Source organism: Callospermophilus lateralis, chromosome 6 (genome assembly GCF_048772815.1).
Source record: "Callospermophilus lateralis isolate mCalLat2 chromosome 6, mCalLat2.hap1, whole genome shotgun sequence".
Lineage (NCBI taxonomy): Eukaryota > Metazoa > Chordata > Mammalia > Rodentia > Sciuridae > Callospermophilus > Callospermophilus lateralis.
Window position 1 is genome coordinate 22,318,948 of NC_135310.1, and position 26,070 is coordinate 22,345,017.

The 26,070-nt window shown below is 38.1% G+C and overlaps 1 protein-coding gene and 1 pseudogene across 3 annotated transcripts in view; one reads left to right on the forward strand and one right to left on the reverse strand.

Moving 5' to 3' along the window:
* Positions 1 to 26,070, reverse strand: part of Grm1 (glutamate metabotropic receptor 1) — a 376,580-nt gene that overhangs the window by 257,335 nt on the left and 93,175 nt on the right. For all 3 annotated transcript variants that reach the window (XM_076859661.2, XM_076859662.2, XM_076859663.2), the window contains exon 2: positions 7,233 to 7,482. In XM_076859661.2, the coding sequence (XP_076715776.2) occupies positions 7,233 to 7,482 (250 nt within the window). The remainder of the gene's footprint in view (positions 1 to 7,232; positions 7,483 to 26,070) is intronic.
* Positions 14,575 to 15,256, forward strand: LOC143401638 (U11/U12 small nuclear ribonucleoprotein 35 kDa protein-like; annotated as a pseudogene).

The window sequence follows — 26,070 nt, forward strand, 5'->3', positions numbered from 1 at the left end:
TCATAGGATAATGTCTCTGAAGTCTTATTCACCACAAAAAAATGGCGTTTGCTAATAAATGAATGGATCTGGAGAACATCATGCTAAGTGAAATAAGCCAGACTCAGAAAGTCAAAAGTCGAATATTTTCTCTCATAATCCAAAATAAGGGTGAGAAGAGGGAGGGAGGGAGGGAGGGAGGGAGAGAGAGAGAGAGAGAGAGAGAGAGAGAGAGAGAGAAAAGAGGAAGGGAATTCCATCAAAACTGAAGAAAGTTCAGGGGATTGAGGGGGAGAAAGAAGGGAAGAACAGTGGAATGAATCTGACCTAACTTTCCTATGTATGTATATGAATATGCCCCAGTGAATTTCACCATCATATATATCCACAAGACACCAATTGAAAACAGAAAAGAAAAGAAAAAGGCAAGTAACCGAAAGATCAATAGAGTAGAGGGAAGGAAACCAGGAAAGAGAAGAGGGAAAGTACTGGGGACTGAATTACAGCAAATTATATTCTATGTTTTCATAATTATGTCAAAATGAATCCTGATGTTATGTATTTAAAAAATGATCCAAAGTCACCACCAATAAATTTGACTGAGGGTTTGAGGTGAGGTCCAGGGTCTTATTTTCAAGCATCCCTTCTGATTGTCATGTGTGACCAGTAAGGGAAGTGACTGTCAAGGGGATAACAGAAAGGAATTAAGATAAATTCTCTTGTTGTTTCTGACTAGCCTCCAAGACAAAATGAACTCTTAAAATGACTTCCTTTTTAAATCCACTCAAATAAAGCAGTGCCCTCTAGATATGGAAGGCATCTAAAATCCTCTCCTTCAGCTTTTGTAAGACCCTTACATCGAAGCAGAGACTAAGGGGAGGGAGCCTTTCTATCTTCAGGTGTCTATTGTCTGAAACATGGGAATTGGTACTGACAGAAAGAAAGGGTTACAAATAATTACAAATTATACTGCAAACCAGCCTCTCCAATTAGTGTAGAAATCCTGAGTATTTCTGTGTCTGAGATCTTTGATCAAAATATCAGTCAATTTCTTATAAATAATGTTGATTCTGCAGGATACTCCAAACTAAATTACCTCTCCAATCCTAGTACACGTTTCACAGAGTCTTTTTCTGGAAGAGTAATCTTCCACAGAACATTCATTAATCTGCCTTTAAGCAGGAGTCTTTCAAGGAAAGAGCAAACTATTAAAGATTTGTGATCATTTTCCACCCTTGGTAGCAGAGAGGAGGTCAGGTTATATATCTGTAAGCCATGAAGATTACACATCAGAAAATTCTCAAGGGTCTTTCTGGCCTCTTGATTATAATCCATATTTGAGGATGTCATGCTTCATTGAAATTCCACATTTACTTTAAAGCTCTTAACCTCTGCAATTTTGCCTAAAGGCTGAAAACTTTCGATTTTTCCTATAATGGAAAAATGAAATCTGAAGTGATTCATTTTTCATGTAAAATTTTTTATGGAAACATAATACCATGGAATATCATTTTGTATTTCAAGGGTATAGAGGTCACTTTTCCAAATTTGTGTTTAGGTTATGAAAGAAAAAGAATTAAAAAAAGATATAGTGAAAAGCAAGATTTTCAGTGGTTTTAAAATCATACTATAGACTTCTTTCCAAATAAAGCAATTTCTCCATTCCAATTTTTTAAATTTGTGTCTAATGTGTCTGTTGTGTATTCAATTCCAAAGCATGCTGTTTGTATTTTCTTGGATCAAATTTTAGATAAAAGGCAGGCTCTGGTATTTCTCTGCAGTAATAGATGATGGGAAGCCGGTCTAGTAGGTGAGGAAATCAAAGAATGGGAGAGACAATAGACAAAATTTTTGAAATGGAAGAACCATATACTTATCATTTCATTGGCCAGGATATGCTAGAGAGAGAGAAAAGATGAAACAGAAAGTTATTAACTTCATTGTTTTCATTGAATGTTTATTTTGGATAGTAGAGAAATTAGATGTAGTCATAATCCAACAAAAGGGATTAACAAATATATAAATAAACATTCTATACCTAATATAATTTGGCTAATCAGAGATCCCTAACAAGTTAGAATATAAATTCATTGTAAGGACTTCCCAAGAGAAACCCAGGGCAGAGGTACAGGGTGCCAATACTATGCACAGAACTAAAACCAAGGGGTTCTTTATTATCCTCAGGAGCATGTCTTTAGAGGTCTGACAGCCCCACAAGGAACCTACTAATGAAGCTCAGCTATGATTTCCCAGGCAAGCAAGCATTTTGTGACTAGGAAATACAACTTAAAAGGTAGGTGCATATAAGTTCCAATTTTAGAGATAAATTCTAGAATCAGAAGCTGATTGAAGAGCATCAAACCTTACCAAACTAAGTGATATAGAAAAGGGAAACTGGTGATCATACATGAGGCCACCTGCTCTATTATTCTCCAAGCTTTCTGACATAATCAACGGATAGTTACAATGCCAAACACATTCTAGGTACAATGAGGAAGTGAATAACTACAGAAGCTCTTTATCTTCCCATTGGGTTATGTCCTGATAAACTCATTATAAGTTGAAAACATTGTTCAGTTATAAATGAGTGTAATATGCCTGTGTTAGCTTTCAGTCATCATAATGAAATCCCTCAATTAATCAACTTATAAAGAGAAAAGAGTTAGTCTGAGTCTCAGTTTTGGAGGTTCTAGTTGGTCCAATTGATTTGTGCCTATGGCAAGGCAGTACATCATGGTGGGAGCAGAGAGCATGTCATAGCAAAACCACTCACCTCACCAGGAAGCAAAAGGCAATGAGGAAGATTTCAGAGTTGCACAGTCCTCTTAGGGACCATACCTGCCATGACCTAAGGACCACCCATAGGCCCTACTTCTCAAAGGTTCCACCAACTCCTGATAGTACTGCCCTGGGGACCAATCCTTTAATGCATGAACATTTGGGGGAACATTTAAGATCCAAACTATAGTAACACCTAACCTACTCAATGTCAAAGTTCAGCAACAATGTGCCTTGTAAAACCTCAGTTGTTCGCTTTCGTGATCTCATGACTGTCTGGGAGCTGTGGCTCTGCATTATAAAAGAAAACTGGATTGCACATTATTTGCCCAAGAAAAGATCAAAATTCAAAATTCAAATTATGGTTGCCACTGATTGTGTCTCACTTTCACAGAACTGTGATCTTGAAAAATCCTAAGTTGAACCATAGTTAAGTTGGGAAACATCTTTATATGAAACCTGCTTCCAAATTTTGAGGAGGTTGCAATTCACTACTTAATAACCTATGTAGTGATATGGTGTCATTGTAAGTTTTAGTCTTATCTCTACCACTTATTAAATTTAAGAATTATGGGTAATAGTTTAACTTTTCTACCTTTTAAACTAACCTTTTAGGGTTTTTAGGAATGCAGATTTCACAGATTAAAAGCCTGGTACATACCAAATCCTTAACAAATAGAAGCTATTATTATGTGTTCATGCACATAAATTATTTTTTTTTACTTTCTTCAAGTAAAAGAATATAAGAATTAGAATGGATCCATCGGTTCCCCATTAGAATTGTAATAATTATAATTTAGAATTTCAGAGAACTACCATTCATTTATTCCAAATTGGCTTCTACATAAGTGCAGTTCCATAGATAAAGGATGGTGTACAAAAAGAAAGCTATTGTGGAGTCTCAGGTTAAGATAGGAAAAAAAAAGCTTTTAAAAGATTAAATTAAATGTCACCTTTATGAAATCATCATCTAAAATATTTAATACCAGAAGAGAAATAAAATGGATTCCAAGAAATAGAAAATAATTGGAAATGGAAAATAAATTTCTCATGGGATATAGATACTTCAGTTAACTTTCCCCCAAAAAAGTGAATCTAAACAATGAAATAATGCCAATGTCTCTTAACAAAACATTAGCAGTTTGACATGCAATAAAACTTGCTAATTAGCAGCACGGATTCTGAAGTCTCAGTGCTGAGGTTCAAATCCCAACTCTGGCTCTGCAGCACTCTGACAAGTTTCTTAACTTCTTCATACATCAAAATGAGAATGGTACTAGTACCTATTTCATCACGTTTGTGTCAATTTTGTGAGTTATTATACACTAAATGTTTAGCATAGTGCCTGTCATACAGCGAGTCCTAAACAGATGTCTGCAGCAGCTGTATCGCTATATCATTATAGCTAATATCATAAATATTCATTAAATAGAGAATGTTTCATCGTATCTGAGAACTTCCTTTGTTAAAATTCTGTTTTTCTACCATTGTTGCTTACTAGTCTACTAGGAATAGTCCCCAATTTACAATGGCTCAACCAACTTTTGATTTTATGATGGTAAAAAAGCAACACATTCAGTAGTATTTTTATCTCTTCTCAGGCTGGCTTTGTGTGGGACAATAACTCTCTTGTGATGCTGGGCGTTGGCATGAGCCCAGCTCCCAGTCAGCAACAGGGTACCAAAGGTAAACAACCAACCCTAATCTATAGCACTCTTTCCTGCAAGAGTGTTTGGCAGATTAGATACATTCAATGCATTTTCAACTTGTGGGGATTTTATTAACCTGATATTGGATTTTTTGAGAATTCGGGAGTCTGAGGCAGGAGGATTACAAGTTCAAGGCCAGCCTCAGAAACTTAGTGAGGTCCTAAGCAGCTTAATCAGACCATGTCTCAAAAAAATAGAAAAGTATTAGGGATGTGACTCAATTTTAAAGCATTCCTAGGATAAATTTCATATAGACAAATAGATAGATGATAGATAGATAGAGATAGAGATACACATATATATTGCAATCTACACCAGAACTTACTGCTAATCTTCACCTGTATGAACAGAGTTCCATGACCACCTACACATTCCTCTCTGTGAATCTGGCAGCAACCAGAACCATACTATGCACTACAAAGGAAAACAAAGGGCTCCTAACCTTAAGGGGGTTGATCTCTTGGTAGGAGAATCCCTTTTAAATGTGAGAGGGATAGCTGGAGGTTGCAGCTTGCAGTTAAAATGGAATAATGCAGGACATATCAACTGAAACAAGGGAACCAAGTCCACTGGCATGAGTGACAGAGCAGCATTTAGGATAATCCGCCCCCACAAAAAGAGCTAATCAATCACCTGAAGGGAAGGTTAATTCTAAACTCCCTGTCAACTCATGTCTGGAGCTCAGAGAAGGGAGAGAGAACTAATTAAAAAAAAATGTAAAAGGGTGTTCTCTTCAAAGTCCTCTAAGATATGGGGGAGAGATCCAGCACACTTTGATAGATTCTCATGGAAAATGGCCTAGAAAGATAGACACTTGCCCTCACTGTGGTAGAGTGTGGTATGGCTTTGACGCCTCAAGGAATCTAGACATCGATGGCAGTAACCATGGGTACAGGGAACAGTGTTCTCAAAAGCTCACATGTTCACTATGACAATAGTTCCTTAGGACTTGTCGGTAAATTCTAGCAGACGTGGGACAGGCAAGAAGAGGAGCAGAAGTAGGCATCCCATGTGACTGACCTCTTCAATGAGCAAGCGCATGTGAGAATCTCAAAAATACTAGCATAAACCCAACAGCCTTATAATGCCAGGTAAAAAGGAGTCAGAGGGGCTTAAGGGTACATTATTATCCTTGCCAAGTTTTAAAACAATAATGATGAATTCTTCATACTCCAGTTACTCACTGCAGAATTTTGTATAATTATCTTTCGCAATTAAGCATTGTTTATAACCCAAAGTTTATATATTTGCCACATCTCTCCAAGACGTCTACAATTAAGGTAGATAGCCTCTGAGGGTATAAAAGAGAATAAATTCAACAAAAGAGGCTATTGTTTTAAAAATTATAAACAGAAAAAAATTTTAAAATAAGCACATTTCATAAAAGCAGTCATTTTTCAAAAGCAATGGAAAGGACTGAATATCTGTGCACCATCTGTCCTAGCGCATATATTAAGAACACTATTCCGAGTAACACTTCAACAACGCTGCTTACATTCTTTTCACTCCTAAAAGAAGTATTACTCCTTCTTTATGTACTTCTTCTTAAAGAACTTGTTTTCTTATTACCATTTGCAGGGGCTTCACACAATTGCTTCATGTAGAAGAAGCCAAATTGAATCTTAGTGCTAGTGTGCCAATCTTATTCAAATTCAACATTTTCTTAACCTTGAATTCTAGTTTGACCTTGCCTCAACACCTCTTCATTCTTGGAGAGCATCTCCTTGATTCTTTGTTCCTGTGTTTGTATTTGTACCCTACCTTCTTCTCAAATGCCTCTGAAATGTCACATGCCTCTAATCCCAGATGGTGGTAAGTTTGGTCTTACTACCATCATAGCCATTACCACAAGCTCAGGACAGAATAGGAAACTCCATTGAGAACGTGCTCACAACTCCTACCCAGCTTCCAAGAGAAGTTGGTGGTAGCTGAGGTTCTTCAGGAGGTGCAACATGATTGTATTCTAGCCAGTAGAGGAGATAAGAGGGGCCACTGAGACCAGGCAGATGACTATGGAAGTGTTGAGGATCAGTGGAGCCTTTCATTCAGGTGGAGTCAGTGGGTTCCTAGAAAAACTTGAGTATTCTTTTATGTAATATTAGAAGCAAAATAAACAAGATACCTGATAGGTCAAAAACACTGTGAAAAATATAATGATACTGAAAACCTATCTCTACATAAGACATATAATCTAGCAAGAGAACAGAGACTTAGTAACCTACCATGCAATTCCAGACATCACATGCCAAAAACATCACAATTACCTACTCCATAAGTGTGACGGATATTATAGTATCAGGTTCCAAAGTTCAGCTTCATGTCTTCACTTAGTTAAATTTCAAATCTTAATATGCATTTTATATTTTCACTGCTGCTCTCCTCCCACCAGTAGCCCAGTAAGATGCCTATGCTTAGAAAGTATGAAGACATAAGCCATTGGTTGGGAGGTGGAGGAAGTAAATGAAAAAGAAGGATTCCACAGGACGAGATAATTCCAGCAAACAACTTCCCATATACTTTCTTAAAGAATCTCATCAGCTTGTTATTGATTTGCTGCTCTTGTCTCTCAGGAAGACAGATGCCAGTAGCCCTACTCTCAATGAGACCCCAAACAGGTGTTCAGGTTAGCCCTGCACACCTTACCCATTTTGGAGTCAGAAATTTCAATAGAAAGCAATCATACATGTGCCAAAGTGTGTGTGTGTGTGTGTGTGTGTGTGTGTGTGTGTGTGTGAGAGAGAGAGAGAGAGAGAGAGGCAGACTTACCTCCCAATAAGTGAGAACTCGCCCACAACACCAAGGCGCCGCATGGCACTTAGGAGTCCTCGCACAGTCATGCCCTCGCAGAAGCACACCACCACTCTGGCCTTGGGAAGCCGTTCTCGGAGCTTGCGCAAGAGTCGGTCAAAGCTCTTCTCGCCAGCATTGCTGTAGATTTTGTCTGAATGGGCGATGCAGAGGCCTTCCTGGGCAGCCAACTCTTTGAAAGCGTCCATTCCACTCTCCCCGTAATTCCCTGTCCAAAAACAATCAGCAGATAGATGTTCAAGACTACCGTGGCAGAAACAGCACTTGTAAATTGCAATAAGGACTCCTTAGTTGTTGGGAAGGGAGAGGGGAGACTTGCTAAATGAATTCAAATATGACTGAAACTGAAGGAAGATCTGGGTAGATCAAAAGGAGTAATCAACTGTGGCCAATCAACTCCATGAATGTGATGAGAAATTACCTGAGCTAGGCATCCACGATGAAACAAGTTTTGTAAAATAAAGGACTGCTGCTCTGTTTTACAGTCATGATGAATTGTGTTTGTCCCAGACTTAACTGTGTGGGAGACAGCAGCACAGTGGGGAGGGAGGTCAACTGGCTTCAGCTGGCCGCCAGGTTAAGCGGTAGACACTCAGCCTTTCCATGAAGAGTGAGCTCTCAAAGCAGATGGAACACCTGGCCTGGCCAGAGGTAAGCAGTCAAGAAACAGTTGCTGGGTTTAGTCAACATCCACCACCCTCAGCTGAAATGCTGGAAGGATGGGAGATTTTTATGTTATATCATTCTCATAATAAAATGTACTTTAAAAGACTAAGAACTCAGAAATCAGTGAAGTAAAATAAAGATCACACTTCACCATTTCTCCCTTTCTCTATGTCTCTGATGATCTAACCTTCACCTTGGGGGCTTCTATAGCACCTCCACTCTTCTAGGTTTGGGGACACCGATACCTGTGTGGATGATGTACTTAATAACATATCTTCACAGTCCCTCATTGATGTTTTCTGTTACTCGCCTACTTCCATGGCCACACTTCTGCCCTTGTTATGACAGATGTCTATAATATCTCTAAATGTGGATATCAAACATCCCAGTCTCTGTTTATGTCCTCTTATCATTCAAGCTCATATATTCCACTACACCTACCACAGCAATTTTTTCAACCTCATAAAAACTTGAAATCCATGAACCTATTTTTTTCCTTCCTTGCCCTCTCTTAGGCTGGCTTCAACCTTGAAGCCTTTCTTCATCATCACTTCCTTTCAAATTCTTAGCTCTGTTTATTTTCCTGGCTAATGAACCAGGCTAATAGCTAATAGCTAATAGCCAGCCACCTATCTACAGCTGTACCTGGTCACTTAAACACAGCTGGAATAAGCTCACAACCTATTAGCTGGTTTTATTTAAAATTACTGAGCACACATTCCAAAAGTGGTTCTCCATAGTACAGGAAAATTATACAACACCACCCCTATAAATAAATTTTCTTAGTTTCTAATATGACTATTTTGTCCTTACTTTCCTCTCTTTAAATCTTTACAGTAGGGCTGTGGCTGTGGCTCAGTGTTTGAGTGCTCGCCTGGCACATGTATTGTGTCCAACTACAACTAAAAAATAAATATTTTAAAAATCTTCAAACTATAGTAGAGTCCATTGCAATCCCACCTCAGCTGCGATCCTCATTTCATATTCCAATAAGAACACAGAAACAGTGAGACAAAATCCAGCCATCTCCTACAACATCTATGCACTTTTCTTCTTACATTCTCCGGCATTCTTCATGGTATACATTTGAAGTGCTTGAGGATAAGAGTTAACCCATGCTCAAAGATACTCGCTCCCATCACTTTTCATCTATTCAAGGGTTTTTTTCTGCAATTGTTGCCTCTCTCTTGGATAATCACTTTCTTCCACCTACTAGTGTCAATTTAAAAAAAAAAAAAAATCCCTGGAGTCGATGTTCCACTTGCATTAGTACCTACTCTGCTGCCATATTTGCCTCAGCCAGTGTATTTGCTTCTGTATCTCCCATTCTCTCATTTTCTGTATTTTCTTAACTGAGGTATAATTGACATACAAAATTTTACATGCATTTGGTGTATAATCTTAAGAGTTTAGACATATGTACAACAATCATCCCAGAATCTTCTCTTGTCAAAATCTGTTGCCAGGGCCACTGAAAAGCTTCCTGTTGTCATCTCTTCTGATTTGTTCTGTCTACACTGTCCTCAACCACTCAGGTACATTCAGGATCACCCCCTCTTGAAACAATTTATTCTCTTGGTTAAAGAGACCAATGTTCGCCTGGTTTCCTCACCACCCACTGACCACTTTTGAGTGTATTTGCTTGATTTTCCTCATCTACTCAACCTTGTCATGCAAGGATCCAGTCCTGGGGAAACTTCTCTCTTCTTCTGTACTCTCATCCCAGATACCCCCACTTAGTCAAGTCCGCTGTTGAGTCCCATATATATAGAACTTCAGACTAAATTGTCCTCCAGAGCAAGACTAGACTGTTCATTTGCCAGCCTCTTGTAGCCATTCATAGACATTTCAAACAACATATCTGAAGTAATTTTTTCATTCTCCACCTTGCAAATATGTTCATTTTAGACAGCTCCTATTAGTAAGTAGTGTCTTTGCCCACCAAATTACTAGATAATAAAATGTAGAGCTGTTTTAATTTCTGGTTTTCTCACATCCAAGATCCTATCTCTGAGACACTCCTAATTCTTTCTCTTTTATCTGCTTCAACCTCTGCCTCTTTAAACCATGTTTTAGTATGTCCTCTAAAAACAGAACCTGAGATGAAGATTGTTATTCAAGTAATTTATTGGGAGAAGAGGATCAAGAGAAGCAGGGAAGCACATGAGGGAAGAGCTAAATAGGAAGATTTTCTCAGCTGAACATTAGGTTCTAGCTGGTCCCTGAAGGAAGTGCAAGAGTACATTAAACCATAGAGTTACTCCCACTTTGAGCAAGGGAGCTATGTTAGGTGATGGTCCCTGACTAAACTTCACCCAGGAGGAGGAGAAATACAGCTCCCAGGAAGCAAGTAGCTAGTATTGACAGAAGCATACTCAAATAGTAGTTGAGAGGTTAGTGCACCAGGCAGACAAAGGCAATCTGAGCAGGCCATTCTTACCTAAGCAATGGCCTCAGCCTCCCCAGTTAGACTCCTTGCTTACATTCTTGTCCCCAATGATTCATTTCACGCCTAGCAACCTGAGTGTTCTGTTAAGGTGTGAACCAGATTATGTTGCTCCATTACGGAGAGCTCCGATTGCTTTCCAAAGTGCTTGGAATGAAAATTAAAATTCCTTCCCTGGGACTACCAGGCTAAACATAGGCTGAGGCTTCTGACCTCTCCAACTTCATCTTTTTCTCATTGCAGAAATCACTTATTAGACATATTTCAACATCCCCTCCTTCACTTTCTTTAGTCTCATGGATGTCAATCTCTTCATAGAATACCCCAAACTCACTCATGTTTCAGTGCTATCTGTTCCCAGGAAAGATGCTTTTCTATCAGATAGTCTAGTCATACGTCAGGATAAATACCACCTTCTCTGAAAAGCCTCCCCTTAAAGTAGCCTCTCAATAAATCCCCCTTGATTTTAATCTCAATACATATACTCAATATTTTTTGCTTATTTTTTATTCCTCTGAGAGGATAAACTCCATGATAACACCTCTTTATAAGTTGCTGTTCAATGATATATCTTTAGTAGTTAGGATAGTTCTAGATATTTAAATTTACAATAAGAGTGTTAATTATAACTGACCAGTAGAGAAATAGACAAAGCAATTTAAACTCAACAATAAGTGAATAACAAGCACATAAAAAAATCTTCAAATCTCATTGATTAACAAGAAAGTGAAATTAAAATAAAACATTGGTTTTTTTCACTTCTCAAAATACTAGAATTTCAAAGAAATTACATCCAGTGTTGTCAAGGCAAAAACATTCACTGTTGGTTTATGTGGTTCAAACATTTGTTGGAAAACTTGATAGGAGTCTTCAAAAATTTTAAGGTAAATATCAGGTAAATACAGCAATTATCTAGAATATATTTTATATTTTCTAAAAAGGACCTGGGACTTAAATTTAACATCTATAAAATTTTCATGAGCGTCGTAATGAAACCCGATAAGATTTCCTTGTATCTTTGAAAATAAACCCTTCTTGTTTCCTTGCTAATAAGATTGAATGATCAAACTGGGATATTTCTCTCTTCACCTAGCCACCTTCAGTGGCCTAATATCTTCCATTGAAACCCAAGGAGAAGCTTCAACATATCACAAAACCCTCAGCTCTCTGGTCTGTGGAAACATGCCACAGCTCAGAGAAGAGCAGTGACTGATTATAAGGGAGAGAATTGCAGCTGGCTCATTCATCTGCAGAAGAGGGCATAAGGAAGGAAGTCAGATGCCACTTCTCACAATAAATGCTGGTTTAGTAATCCAGAGGTAAATAGACTTTACCAGCAGACTCTCTTAACAAAGCTCACTGTCAGAAAAGGAGAATAACTTTATAACTATGGTGCAAATCCTTGTGCTTCAATCATACACATAAAAAATGATTTTACTTCTTTATCAAAAGACATGCAGACTAAATGAGCAAGAATGCTCTTTGCATGAAAATAAGCAAATTCTCATGTTTTAAATCTAGTAAAGTTTAGAGAAATACTCAGTCCAACACCTCAGCTTACAGACAAGGAAGTCCACCACAAAGAAGTGAAATGGCTCACCGAAGAGGACATGGAAATAGATGATGCTAGAAGTAGAAGAGTTTCTCTTTGCCCTAACTTCTAGGTTCCTGCATATTTCTCTTAATAGCAAAAAATCAATTAATATATATGTTCTCATAATCTAAAATAATGTCTGGGTATGTTAATTTAGTCCACGAAATTCTTCTTCCAATTTCTGTTTTCATATGTATTTGTTTGGACAGTAATTCTTAATTATACAAATTGATAGCTGAGAATTTTGCATTGGACCACATTTAAACTGCCCATTCCTCTCACGATACTTAAAAATCCCCAAACATGCATATAAATTTCCATGAGAAGAACCCTAACATATGGCTAAATATGTAAGTACCTAAGCATTTCATGTGTTCATCACAACAACTCCACATCAAAGTTCATAATCTCTTTTACCAATGAGATCATGGAAGCTCAAAGAAGTTAAGTAATTTACTCAAGATGACACAGTGGTGCATCTACGGTTTAACATCTAACTCAGGTGTTCTATCATTTTATACAGCCTCATATGTGAACCTATAATATAACTATGAAGACACCACCTAAGCACACAGAATGCAGCAACAACTGAGTTGCGCAGGCTGTCTGAGAAATGAAAAAAAGCTATAACATTTGATCCGGGGATGAAACAACAGGGATAATCAGAGAAGGCCTCGTAGGAAAAGTAAGAATGAAGGCTGGGCCTAGAAAGAGACCATTAAGGGACAGGCATTCAGGGTGAATGGGAGTGAATGTGAATCCACAAAAGTTATTCTTAGAGGCAATGAGAAGTTCCACTAGAGCAGAAGGTTCATGGTTTATAGAATGACACTTTGTGTAAGAATTTCGAGAGAGGCATCTGGCAGACCATTCCAAGTCAGCAACTCAGCAAAGTGCTATATGTTGCTGAGACGTAACAGATTATATAACAGACTTTATTCCTGTTACAATATTGCCTAAAACCTAGAGAGTAAAAGAGAAAGGAAAGAGTGGCATCTGACAACACCCATCATCTAAGAAAATTAATATGTTGACAAACCTTAATTTCTATCCTAGTTATGCAACAAAAAGGTTTACTGAGAATAAATCAAGATATGCTATAAAACTAAGCATCTAAATGGAACCGAAAGGGATATTTATGAGGGCGAACATAAGATTTGCAAAGATATTCCTATTATTTGGATAATAACAAATCTTGTAAGATAGTAGAAATTGAAAATATTGACAGGGGCATGAAAGACCCTGCAAACAGATGTAATAATTAGAACTGTCTCAAGAAAGAAAAAAACAATAGCTACAACTCTGGATTTTCTAAGACAGATATGATTTTGAAGCAGTCAGATATGACAATATTCCACTGATCAACATAAATTCATTCAAAACAGATTGATTTATAGTGATCTGATAGCTAATTTTATTGGTCAAGCAAGCCATGTATAAAAGTGTGCTGGATTTCAAAATCACCTTCATAAATAGCCATCATCATAGAAAGTGGGAACTGAAAGCTAGGCTCTCTATTGATTTTTTCCTACTCTCAAAATATTGAAGCTGTATTTAAAAAACAATCTGAGCTCCAAAGGATGGTTAAAGTTACATATCAATGATCATGTGGAAAATAGTCCAAATGTTCTTTGTTGAATCTTCATAACGTTTCTCAGTCAAATAATTAAGCATTTCGTTCGACACGGCTTATTCCTACGTATCAGTTAAATGAGAAGAATCACTGATGAAGGAGAATATTTAGATATTTCTTTATGTTGGAAGAACCACTAGTCTTAAGCCCTCAACATTCAGCCTGTGCTTTACTTCACATAATCCCATGATCTTGATGGTGACTCCCGTCCTGGTCCTGTCTACTAGGTCAGAGACCAGTCCTTGTCACTGACTTCTCCTGGAAAACATTGGACGAATAAGTTAATACCTCATTTTTAAAAGAGTTTTGAGAAGGAAACTGATTTCAGAGCATATTCTAGAAACCTACTCTTCAACATCCATCACTACCAGAAATTCTTCCTTTTGACCTGAGTTTCCTACAATAAAGAATATATTCTTCTTCACTCTCTGTGGAAACAGACATGAGATGGTTTGAATTATTTTCTTTTTGTGGTGAAAGATCCTTTCTCTCCTGCTGCCAGAGAAATCATTCCCATTACTTTTCTGATAACCATTTGACTTGTTTAATTCTCCCACTTACTACCTAGAAAATGTTATGTCTCTCCTGCCTCCATCCAAACACCTGCTGAGTGTTCTAACTCAGTCAGCCCTGTGGGTCTGGACAGTCAGGTGAGTGAGTCATCAGCCGCCTCAGGGCCACCAGGTGGTAGCATTTAAGAAAATTATGTGCAAGGTCAGTGTAGGAACTGCTGCACACAGGGAAGTCACCAAGAACAAAGGAGAATCAATTTCACTGGCAATATCTGGGTCCCACCTCTAATTGCCCTGATTTGGAAGGATGCAGGTACTGCCAGGAGCAGCAGCTTTACCACGGTGGTTGTTCTCTCTATGCAGTGAGATTGAGGTCAAGCTACCTTTGTCTTTGTCTTTGTCTTTGTGTCTTTGTGTCTCCATGTCTTCCTGAAACCAGGAACCACTGCATGTCCATCTCTAAGATTAAAGCTGGCAGCACTGATAACACTGATGAAGACCCACACAGCAGCGCAGGGTGGAGGGCGATACTGGCACCATACATCCCCAACAAGGCATCTCTGGAGACCCTCTCCACATCCTGTTTGTGGCAACACTAAACTTGCAGACCAAAGAGGACAGGTTAAAGGAAGTCTTTTCTCTAGCTGGTGAAGGACTGGGACACATGCTTTTCCAAAGGCTGCACCTCCACAGAGTACAAAGAGGAGCACATGTTGCTGAAAAGGCTACCAGGATGCAGAGGGCCTGTGATCCACCAGCAGGAGATATTTGTGCACCATAAGCTGGAACCGACTCTCAGAGGGTGGATCTCTTGGCCACCGGGAGGAGGACTGGGCCAGAAAAAGGAATCTGGGCAGCTGAGATTGGGGCACAGTATCAGCTTTGGCCACAACCTATTAATTTTCCTGTTGTTAAAAACAGCCTCTATAGAGAGGGGAAAGGATAAAGGAGGGAGCCATCCTGATCCTGAGGGAGACACTAGGACTGCAGGACAAGGGACTAAAACCACCACAGGGATTGGGAGAAAAGATGGCAAGAAAGAGTGCCAGGCGGCGGTGGCCTGAAAATGACTGGGAAAGAGAGCCCACCTTAGAGAGGGTCAAGCGCGGGGAGAGGGATAGAAGCAAGTAGAAGCCCAACAATAGCAGACCCCCAGAGGAAGGGACAGCTGAGTAAAGGACGAGAAAGGTGACTGTCTTTTTGAGCAGTTTATGTCCAGGGATTGAATAAAATACTGCTAATGGTGGCAGGGGCAGAGAAGAAAACACACCTGGAGCCAGATCAATCTATTTGAATTCTGGATTCTGGGTAGAAGATGAATAACCTTGAAGAACTTTCTTCTGGAAGCCTTGTTTGCCCTGTGTAAGACGGAGGACATAACGTGCATCTCAAAGAGCTCCTGTGATTGCTAAATCATATATGATAATGAATGTAAATTTCCCATGCTCCTATTATAAAACCCGACTTGGTGATTGTTTCTGTGACTGCACTGCTTCCCTTTCCACTCATGGTCACCTGGAGTCAGGTTGTCCCTCGATATTTTTCCTGACATGCTTGCACAAAGCAAATCTTTCTCTTTTTATTTTGGGGCGTTGTTTTGTTTGTTTTGCGCTCCAAGTCTGTTTGTCTATATTGTCTGTCACTCAGTGTACTTTAAGTTACGCCACACATGCCTCAGTGGATCCCTGTTAGAGCTTCTTTAGGCAATGACCCAGTTTGTTGATTCTCTAACTTGAGTTCTTTAGGAAATGGAGAAAGAAATCAAAATAAAGCTGTAAGTGATATGAAAGTGCCAGGAGATCATCATTCTTGGGAAAAAAAAAAAAAAAGCATTTTTCCATTACAGTTTCCATATGCAAGAAATAGGTTCAGAGACAGACTCTATCACACCTGTCCTCTGTCCATGTCTCTGTAATACTGTTAAATAATTAAAACTAGGAAGGATATATCAAGCAACAGTTCAGAAAACAGCACCCAAACACACACACACACACACACACACACACACACACACACCCTCTCTCTCTCTCTTTCTCTCTAAAGCTATATGTTATCTAATGACAATTTCCAGTTTGGACAATAGTGTAGTATAAACTGTTCCCTCATTTTGGTGAAAAAAATGTGTAATATCAATAAGTTCTTGCTGTATATTATTAGAATTATGTTAATTATATGCTTATTCTTTGACTCAGAAAATAATTTTTTTTACCCAACGTTTAAATTACAAAGATACTTGCACAGCATATAATTAGAAGTAATAGCAATCAAAAGCAAAAACAATATTGTCCAACAATACAGATTGTTCAAATATCATCATGTATTTATAAAAGGAATGTATTTGATACATATTTAAGGATGACACAGAATTATTTATCCTATATTATTAAGCATAAAAATAGTTAAAATCTTATTCAAAATATACAGACATTTTTAAAAGAAAATGTATGTTTATATATTTACATATTATAAAAATTTGAAGAATATGCATAAAATATTGTGTTTCTTTAGATGGTAGAATTAATGAAATTATATTTCTATATTTTTACTTTGTTCTCTAATTTATCTACAATAATCATATATTATGTTGCTAATAAAAATAAGTTTGAAATAAAAATGCATATGGGTGGAAACTAAAGATGCTAAACATAGATATTACAGGCCACTTTGGGAAATTTTCTAGAAAGGAAATGAACCCCTTATAATGCTTGTATAAAAAGTTTTCTTTAAAAAGGAAATAGAAATACTACTTTCATAGCCACTGCCCTTAAGGAAAGTCGGCCATAGACCATGTGCCACTTCCTACAATATCACACTTGGATGACTTGTGTATGTGTAACATATGCAGATTTCCTGTTTTAAATCCTGAAGTCTGATTTGAATCTTCTAATTTGTTTTTTTTTAAAAGGCAGGGTCTCCCTTTTTAAAATTTAAGCCCCAGTGAAATTCTATTATCTGCTGAGCTTCTGCCTCAGGATAATATGTAAAAGTCTCACAAATTTCCCTCTTTGCTGCAAATTTCCTCCAAGGGCTGGCTATAATCCTGGCCATCTCTTTTCCATCACAAGAAAGCATGTCAGGCTGAGGCCAGATGCCTGGCTCATTGAAGACTCTGCTCAAGTGGTAAAGGGCTAGACGCAGCATGAATCATGTCTAATTTTTTTTTTTTGTCTAGTATTTTTAATAGAGAATAATAGTGAATAAAATTTGTTGAACTGGTTTCTGTGTCTGGTGTCCTGATCATTATGTTTCATAAGAGTTAAAAGAAGTCAAAAGTATGGCTTGGTCCAGGGAAGGTAAGCAACACTAACGTTGCCTGATCCTGAAACACTGGAATAATATGAAAATAACTAGCATTTATTGAGATCTAATATCTTCTTTCATCTTCATGAAAATTAGTGCCTCATCTACTCCCAATTATCTCCATTTACAAAAGATACTGAGGCTCAGTGAAGTAAGGTAACTTGCCCCAAAATTATCAGATCTGGGATTTGAACTCAGATGTTTTTGATACTAAAATTCTATGCCGCCAAATTAAATAACTCCACGAGGTTTTATCTTTCAGATTTTGGCAGTTTCCTACATATTGTCCTTTCTCCCATTCTTCTTTACTAAAAACTACAATTTTTGTTTGGGATGATTGTGCAGAGTCAAAAATATCTACCTTCCCAGACTTCCTCATGGCTAGAAAAGCAAAATGACCCAATTCCAGATGATGAGATTTAAGCAGAAATTGCAGGTAAGGCTTACGAGAAATTTTTGCAAAAAAAAAGATGGTAGATATGTGTCTTAGGCCTTTTATTTCTTTTTTCTTCAGGCCAGTAATAGAACTGAGACTGGAGGTGCAACCACTATGTTGTAACAACCAGGGGTTAAACACAGGGATGAAGCCTACACTCAGGGACAGTAGAAGACCATAAAACGCAGAGTTCTGGTAAGATCCCTAAGTTGCAAACCAGCCACATACTTCCTACTTCTTGCATGAGTAAGTTAAATTGATCTCTAATAAACCACCACTAAGCTGGCTTTCTGTTTGCACATGAACATTCTGATCCTTGTTATGGACTGAATGTTTGTGTTTCCCCAAAGTTGATATATAGAAGCCCATATCAACAGTATGGTTATATTTGGAGATAGGGCCTATAACAATTGATTGAGGTTAAATGAAGCCATAAAGTTGGGGTCTTGGTCTAATAAGATTATTGGCTTTTAAGATGAGACACCAGAGAGTTTCTCTCCCTCCCTCCCTCTCTCTCTCTCTCTCTCTCTCTCTCTGTAAAAATGAACCAAAAGAAGGTCATGTGAGGACACAGTGAGAAGCAGCCAGGAAAAGGGCCCTCACCAGACAACAAATAAGCTGGAACCTTTGTCTTGACTTTTCAATCTTCCTAACTGTGAGAGAATTAATTGCTTATTGTTTAAGTCATGTAGTTTATGATATTTTGTTATGGTAGCCCAGGAAGGCTAATCCGATTCTCTATGATTAACCTTCCGTATCTTCAGATTCTTCATTCGTGGATTCAGCTAACTACAAATAGAAAATACTCAGAAGAAAATAATTCTAGAAAGTTCCAAAACCTTGAATTTGCCACATGCTTAGCATTAGACTGAATCCATGTAAATGAAGTGACATGAAGGTCCACCCCCTGGAGTCTCCCATGTCTAAGGTCCTCAGTCTCTCCAGCACTGATCAAGTGTTGTTGGCTCACTTCTCATTTGTTCTCAACTTGTGTGATGTGAACAAATCACTTCATTTCTGTGAAAATATGGCTCCTGAAATCACAATCCCCCTCAAAGAGGCTCCTAAAAGGCAATTGCTCGAAGGCTAAGCCGGAATGTAAAGTGCTATCCTTCAATAAAGTAAAAATCTTAGACCTTTTGAAAAGTAGCCTGACAGTAGTGGCTTCTGTACTGAACGTGTATTGACACTTTTCTTATCATTATTCCCTAAATAATGCAGTATAACAGTTATATTCATAGTATTTGCATTATGTTTGGTATTAAGTCATCTAGAGAGGATTTAAGTCTGTAGGAGGGTATGCATAGGTTATATACAATACTATGCCATTCTATATAAGCAACTTGAACACTCATGGATTTGGTAACTGTGTGGGGTCATGGAACAAACTCCCTGCAGATACCAAAGGACAACTAACTATACATTCTGTTTCACAGAAGAGAGTCAGAAGTCTTAACTGCCTCTAACTAGTTGTGACCTTGAGCTGTTTATCATCCCATTTTGGCTAATGTCAAAATGTGGGGTTCATACTAGGAGATCTCTCACGTTCCTTGTAGCATAAGCATTTGGTGATTCTAGAACAATATGAATCAGCACTCTTTCATAATCTAGAGCTTCATGTCAAAACATTTTTCATATTCTCAGTACTCAAAGTAGACATCTGCTTAACAGATTTTTTTCTAACAGCTTTTTCCTTTCCCAATCTGATTTCTTTTACAAGTGCATTACTGTAGGGGAAGAGAAAGCATTTGTTGTGCAACCATTTAAAATGTATCTTGCCTGCAGACTTCAGTTTTACCAGTACACATTTCTAGGTACCCAGTCACTGAAAAGCAGAGAAGGAGACATCTTCCTCAGAAACAGCCAACCTATGTACAAACAAGGTCACTTACAGAGCATGCTCATTAGGTGAACCTGAATTAATAGAAAGATGTACTGCCCAGCCTCATTGGACTGACATTCAGGAGCCAGCTGTTCTCTCACCCCTCCAGGTAGCTACTTTTAGCTCCCTTTGCTCATGAAATTAACCCAACACAAGCTCTTGGTCTCCTCCTATTTAAGCTCAAATTTTATATCTTTTGCATCATCAGTGAAAAACACCAATTAAGGAAATCAAAATAAATTTTAATTTGGGTCAGAAGAAAGTTAGAAAATGGATGAAAAATCGCCTTTAATTCAGGGGACATGAGAACCCTTTGAAGTAAACATAATAAATTTAAAAGCCCTTGGATTCAGTCCTATGAAAACTAACCAAGTTTTGATTCTTCCTCATTGTAACTCTGACTGTGTGCAAGTTCCTGGACAACCCCAGGCCCAGTTTCCTTACCTGTGAAGTGAAAGGCAGTCTCGGAGGTCTCTCATGACAGGTCTGTAAGTCTAACCCAGGTTCTGCCTCATGACGGGAGAGGCTCATTCCACACTATGCATCACAGAACCTTAGTGCAACATGTTTCACCTGGATTCAGACAATACAGAGTTCCCCATGGATTTACCCATGTTCTTAGAGTAAATACCCTTCACTTATAAAAGAGGTAGTACTGGTGAATGGTGAGAAATAGACAGTCTAGACTCAGGGAGTCCAGGGATCAAGTTCTGACTTTACTGTTTAATTTCCATAGACTTTGGACAAGTCAGTTAACTTCTCTGAGCCTTGGTTTCCCTATCTGTGGAGATAATAGTAACCAATTCTTACAGATATAAGAATTCATTATGTTAATGTATGCAAATATTAGCATTGGCATATTACTAATAGGAGATAGAGCTCTTATATAGAAGCATATAAGAGCTCATTATTATTTATTTAGATAACACATTGAGTTCTATGTGCTAAGAACCAAATAAAGCCCTTCACATCCATTATTTCCCTTTTGCATATAATGTAACTTAGGCTTGGGAAGATTGCTTATGTTCCCACACACAGTAAATGGAAGAGAAGGGAACACAGCCCTGGCAATCAGATTCCAGAGTCCACTGTCTTATTCAATATGCTGTAGGGGGATGAGACACATGATTATGAGCCCACAGGGGTGAGTCAGGAGGGTCAGGGAGAACACAAGGGGGAGTGACAGGCTGGATCTGTGTGATGCTGAGCAAGGCAGAGTCAATGAAGTGCCAAGAACACAACCACGTAAATGTCACTGGGCATTTTCTCGGCTCCTCAGGCCAGGGAGTTCAGGACAAGCCTTATGAGTGATGCTATTAAAAGTGCTGGATAATGTCCTCTAACCAAGACGCCTCCTTCACCAATACCTGACATTTCACCATCAGCCAGCCATTACTTTGCTCTTTCTCCTGAAAAGAAAAATGATCCTGAGCGACGGAACCCATTAAAGCCCTGACATTCTTGCACCATTTGGCTTCACAGCTTCTCTGAAAGCAGTAGTCAGCTGGAAGGACCTCAGTGCCATGGAGATGATGGGTTGCAAAGCAGAGCAGTGCATTTAAGGTGGAACTTATCAATTCCACAACACAGCTGGGGCCCAGGTGCTTCACCTTGATCACCCCTCAGTCATTTACAAACACCCTCCGAACAATGTCTTAAGTCCATTATTTAAAATCCTCCCAGTACTTGTTGGCAAGAGGACCCCTGACAGGGAAGGGGATGGGCAAGAAATGCAAGCACATTCCAGGAGACCATGAGGGTAAGGATGTAAATGAATAAAGTAGAAAGGAAAAGTTCACAAAGTACCTGAGTGGAAGCCACCCTCTGCTATCTCCCTTCATCTGGATGCACTATCATTTCCCAATCTCTGTGAACTCGTATGATACATAATTTAGTTGATAGCTCAAAAATGAGAAGAGTTCAATGTCCAGTTTTTTTATTTTTGAATTAAATCATCATTGGTTTTCACCAATAAAAATAGACATCATTTCTCAAAAAACTCAAGATTAGGAATCAAACATTTTCAGACAAGTGTGGGCCGTGGCATTGCAATGCAGTGTGAAATGCTTATTCAACTAGATCTCCTCTGAGGTTCCTTCCAATTCCAAGAGTTTCAAAATGGACAAACCACACAGGTATCCTTGATTTAGCTCTTCCAATGACACCTTGCCAAGCTCTATGAATGCCAAATTACAGCCTCCAATATCTCTGATTGTTACAAAGGAAGAATGGCAGAAATGGAGAAACTCAAATAAGTCATTCTCTAGTCTGATTTTTTTTTCTATCACAACAGGGCACACAAGGAACATTAAATCTGCTATGGTTTGGCTACAGTTTGAATGTGCTCCCCAAGAATTACGTATTAGTGTTTGATTCCATTGTAAGGTATTTCAGGGTATTAAAGGGTAGAAAATTACTCCAACTATGGTGATTAGATGATCTTTAGGGGGTTATTAGGATGAGATATAGTCATTAGAGTACAGTCCTCATGATTGGATTCTAATGGTTTTAGAAGAAAGAGAGAAAGACCAGCATATACACAGGTACTCTCTGTTTCTTGGCATAGTATACCTTGTACCACCTCAGGGCTCTGCTAACAAGAAGACCATCACTGCAGGCAGCTCCTTGATCTTAGACCTTCAGAACCAGGAGCCAAAACAAACCTCTTTTCTTACAAAGCTATCCAGCTTCAGGTATTTTGTTACACATAAAATGGGCTAATACGGAAAAATACTGTGAATCAACATGATTTCCTTGTTGTTCAGTGTCTTTCAGCATGCACATACCAAGCAGAGATAGCCTTTGGAGGCCAACAATTTAATGGAAAAGAGCTTATATCCTCAAATCTACAAGAGACAGACCTGCAAAGGAATGATTACAGATATGCACAAGGTGCTTCAGTTCAGGACAGAAGAGGGACTGTCCACACCCTGTGGGAAGAATAGTTTCTCAAGAAAAGAGCATCTTTGTTAGATCTTTAAGAAACGGGGCCCTTTTATTGAGAAGGATTAGTGAAACAGACATCAAAACTAAATCTTCGCCATAAGTCTGTTCCCTGGACCTACTCTAAAATGGGTATAATTACTGATATTTACAAGTTAAAAAAATAAATAAATAAAAGTACAGAACTAAACAGTAAAACAGTATATGAAAATTCCAAATGTTATACACACACACGTGCACACACACACACCTACCTGTGCATGTGATACATGAAAAAGATTGGCTTTAATGGAACTTAATTTGAATATATTTTACATGCTCATTAATGATAAAATCACTTTATTTTATTATACTTGGTCTCCCTTAATTTACCATCTCCTTAGTGGTTTTAGCATCTCTCCATTAACATTAATTTCTTCTAAGTCTCCATTGTCTCTCTTGTTGACCTATTACAACATCCTCAACATGGTCTCCCCTTATTTCTTTTTCCTCTCCAATCCATCTCCAAACAAGAAACCATATTTATCTTAAATAAAATCGAACCAATTCACTCACTACTCAGATACCCTTAGTGGTTTCCCCTAACAAGATAAAACCTGAAACCCCTTTCCTGACTTCAAACGACCCTGGGACCTCCAGTCTCCCTGCCTTGCCAGTCTTCCGTCTTGCCACTTTGTTAGCCCACATTCACAGCCACATTGGACTTCATTTTCAAATGTGGTAAGTTCGTTCTTTGTTGGGAGACTTCACTCACTGGCTTCCCTCTGTCTTTTCCAAGCTTCCTGCTCTTCAGCACCTAGGTTTCAGCTTCTCATCTCTGCCTCCTGCTCATGTAGATCTCTTCCCTGATCACCCCATATAAAGTGACCCAACCTTGGCTCCACCTCCACATTATTCATACCCTTTGTAGCACTATGGCTACATATGGATAAACATATAACCATATGCTTATTAGTGTCACTATTTACTTAATTCCTATAAAATTCACTAATGTGTGCTCTTGCTAAAGGTAAGGGCTTTGTCCGTATCATCTTTGTCCATTACCGTCAGCACAGTTCCTAGGCAGTGTATCAATTCAATGATCCTTAATGAATGGTTAAATTCACTCGCAAGTTATTGTTGACCATTTCAAACAACAACTATATCATTATACAAACTCTTTGTCCCAGTGGAGTGTGATTATATAGTTATCCCTCCTTATCATGGATAATAGGTTCCAAGACTCCCACGGACAGCAAAATCTTAGGTGGTCAAGTCCCTTACATAAAATAATGCAGTATTTGCATATAACTTACAAACATCCTCCTACCTATATTACCTATAATAATTTTAGTAGATTTTAGTAGATATTATACTACCTATAATATATAGATATATTTATATTACCTATAATATCTACAATGTAAATCCTATGCAAGTAATTTTTCTACTACATTGCCTGGGAATAATGATAAGCAAAAATGGTGTACATGTTCAGTACAGTGATAATTTTTAAATATTTTTAATCTGAGGTTGATTGAATCCAAGGATGTGGAACGCATGGATATGGAGGGCCAACTGAATTGAATTTTGAAAATTCTGTATCACTACCTTTTCACAGTTTCTGCAAGTAGCAATGTACATGTGTGCATTTTCTTCATTTTATTAAAAAAGAGATAAATATATAATATAATATAAATAAAATAAATAATATTAAAATCTAAGAGATCATTTTATCCATAACCCTCATTATATAGCTGAGGGCCAGAAAAACAAAGATGTGTGCCCAAGATCACAAAGGAAGTTAGTACTATACTGAAACCCAGAGATACCACCTTTTTGATGCACTGTGTTGCCACATAAAACCTTCTAGTTACCAGTCAGAGTTTGACATAAAGAGATGCAGCAGGAGAAAAACAGTCTTGAAACCTGCCTTGAATTATAACATTCTGGAACCAGGCAGACAAATTCATCTTCAGTTACTGCTCATTAAAAGAATCAGTAAAATATGGACCATTCATTCTCTCAGTGCCCAAGTCTTAGCTGATTAGATAGGCACTTACAAAATTAGACAGCGTTTAACTCTCCTAATTCCTGAAACATCATGCCATGGTTTAACAGTTATTGTGCAGCAGCTTTCTTCCAGGGAGAGAGGGAAAAAAAAAAAAAAAGGACTTGGAGGAAACAGAACCTGCTAGGATCTTCCAATTTACTATTGGTAGGTGGACCAGAAAAGCAAGAGAACTTCATCTATGATCGACAGTGGCTAATGTGCTAATTCCACTAAGAAGAATTACTTCACAAAGACAGCTGAACACCCACACGGTGGATGACTTTTTGTGCATATATTTATCTCCCTCTTGAAATTACAAGGAACTTCAGCAAGGAGCTAGTCCAACAACTGATTGTATCACTCTGCACCACAGTGCCAGAGCCCAGCTTCTTGCTTCCTAATCTTGGATTTCTCAGACATTATTCGCCTCATTCCTTAGATTTAGTTACCTCTTTTTTCTAGATTTTTCATGGTCAAACTAATATTCATTTAATATATAAAATAAAATTCTCTGCATTTTACCTTTTAACACCATATAACTTTATTATTAATAAAATACAGTGAAAGGAGAATTCCTTGCAGGGAAGAAATAGCATATCACCGAGTTTCCTTGAAATCTTAGCATAGTATTGGGGTCTACCTACCATGGCACCTCAGGTGGTAATGTTGAATTTTAAAAACATAAAATCAAACTAGTTAATTCTCAACTGATCACCATGTACTTTTTCATGGCTGACATCTACCACCTACTTTCCTTAAAAATTTTATTCCATTCTTTCAGGAAATACATGAATGTTATAACTTATTAGTGTATTGATTGAGAGACTTCTTCACAAAATTATTTGTTTTTTTTTTCCCTCAGGAAAAATGGTATGACAGAAATAAGGGAAAGAGGGAAATTTTAATCCTAGAGCCTCAGAAAACAGTAGGAATAGGAGCAAACATTTGTAAACCAAGTCTCAAGATCTTGAGCTATAGCAGTGTAAGTTGAAACTCTACTTGTGGTAGAGTTTTTCGTGACTCCAGTGTCCACTAATCTTAATTACACACTGGAGCACTAGACTGAGAATTGACACTTGGCCTTTCTCTTCCTATAACCGCTTCTCTACACTCAAAACTCCTGATATCATATAGTGTGATGACAAAAGGGTCTAGATTGCAAATAGATGCCTGTGCTATGAGTGATAATTTTATTCTAACTAGAAAACCAGAACCAAAATCAAAACCAAACCAAACAAACAACAAAAAGCAAAACTAAACAGAACTCATGACCTGTTATCTCAGGTAGCCTCTGAATGATCTAGCTTACCTAAGAAATCAGTCTGTGGCTTAGCTCAAGATGCACTAGAAGC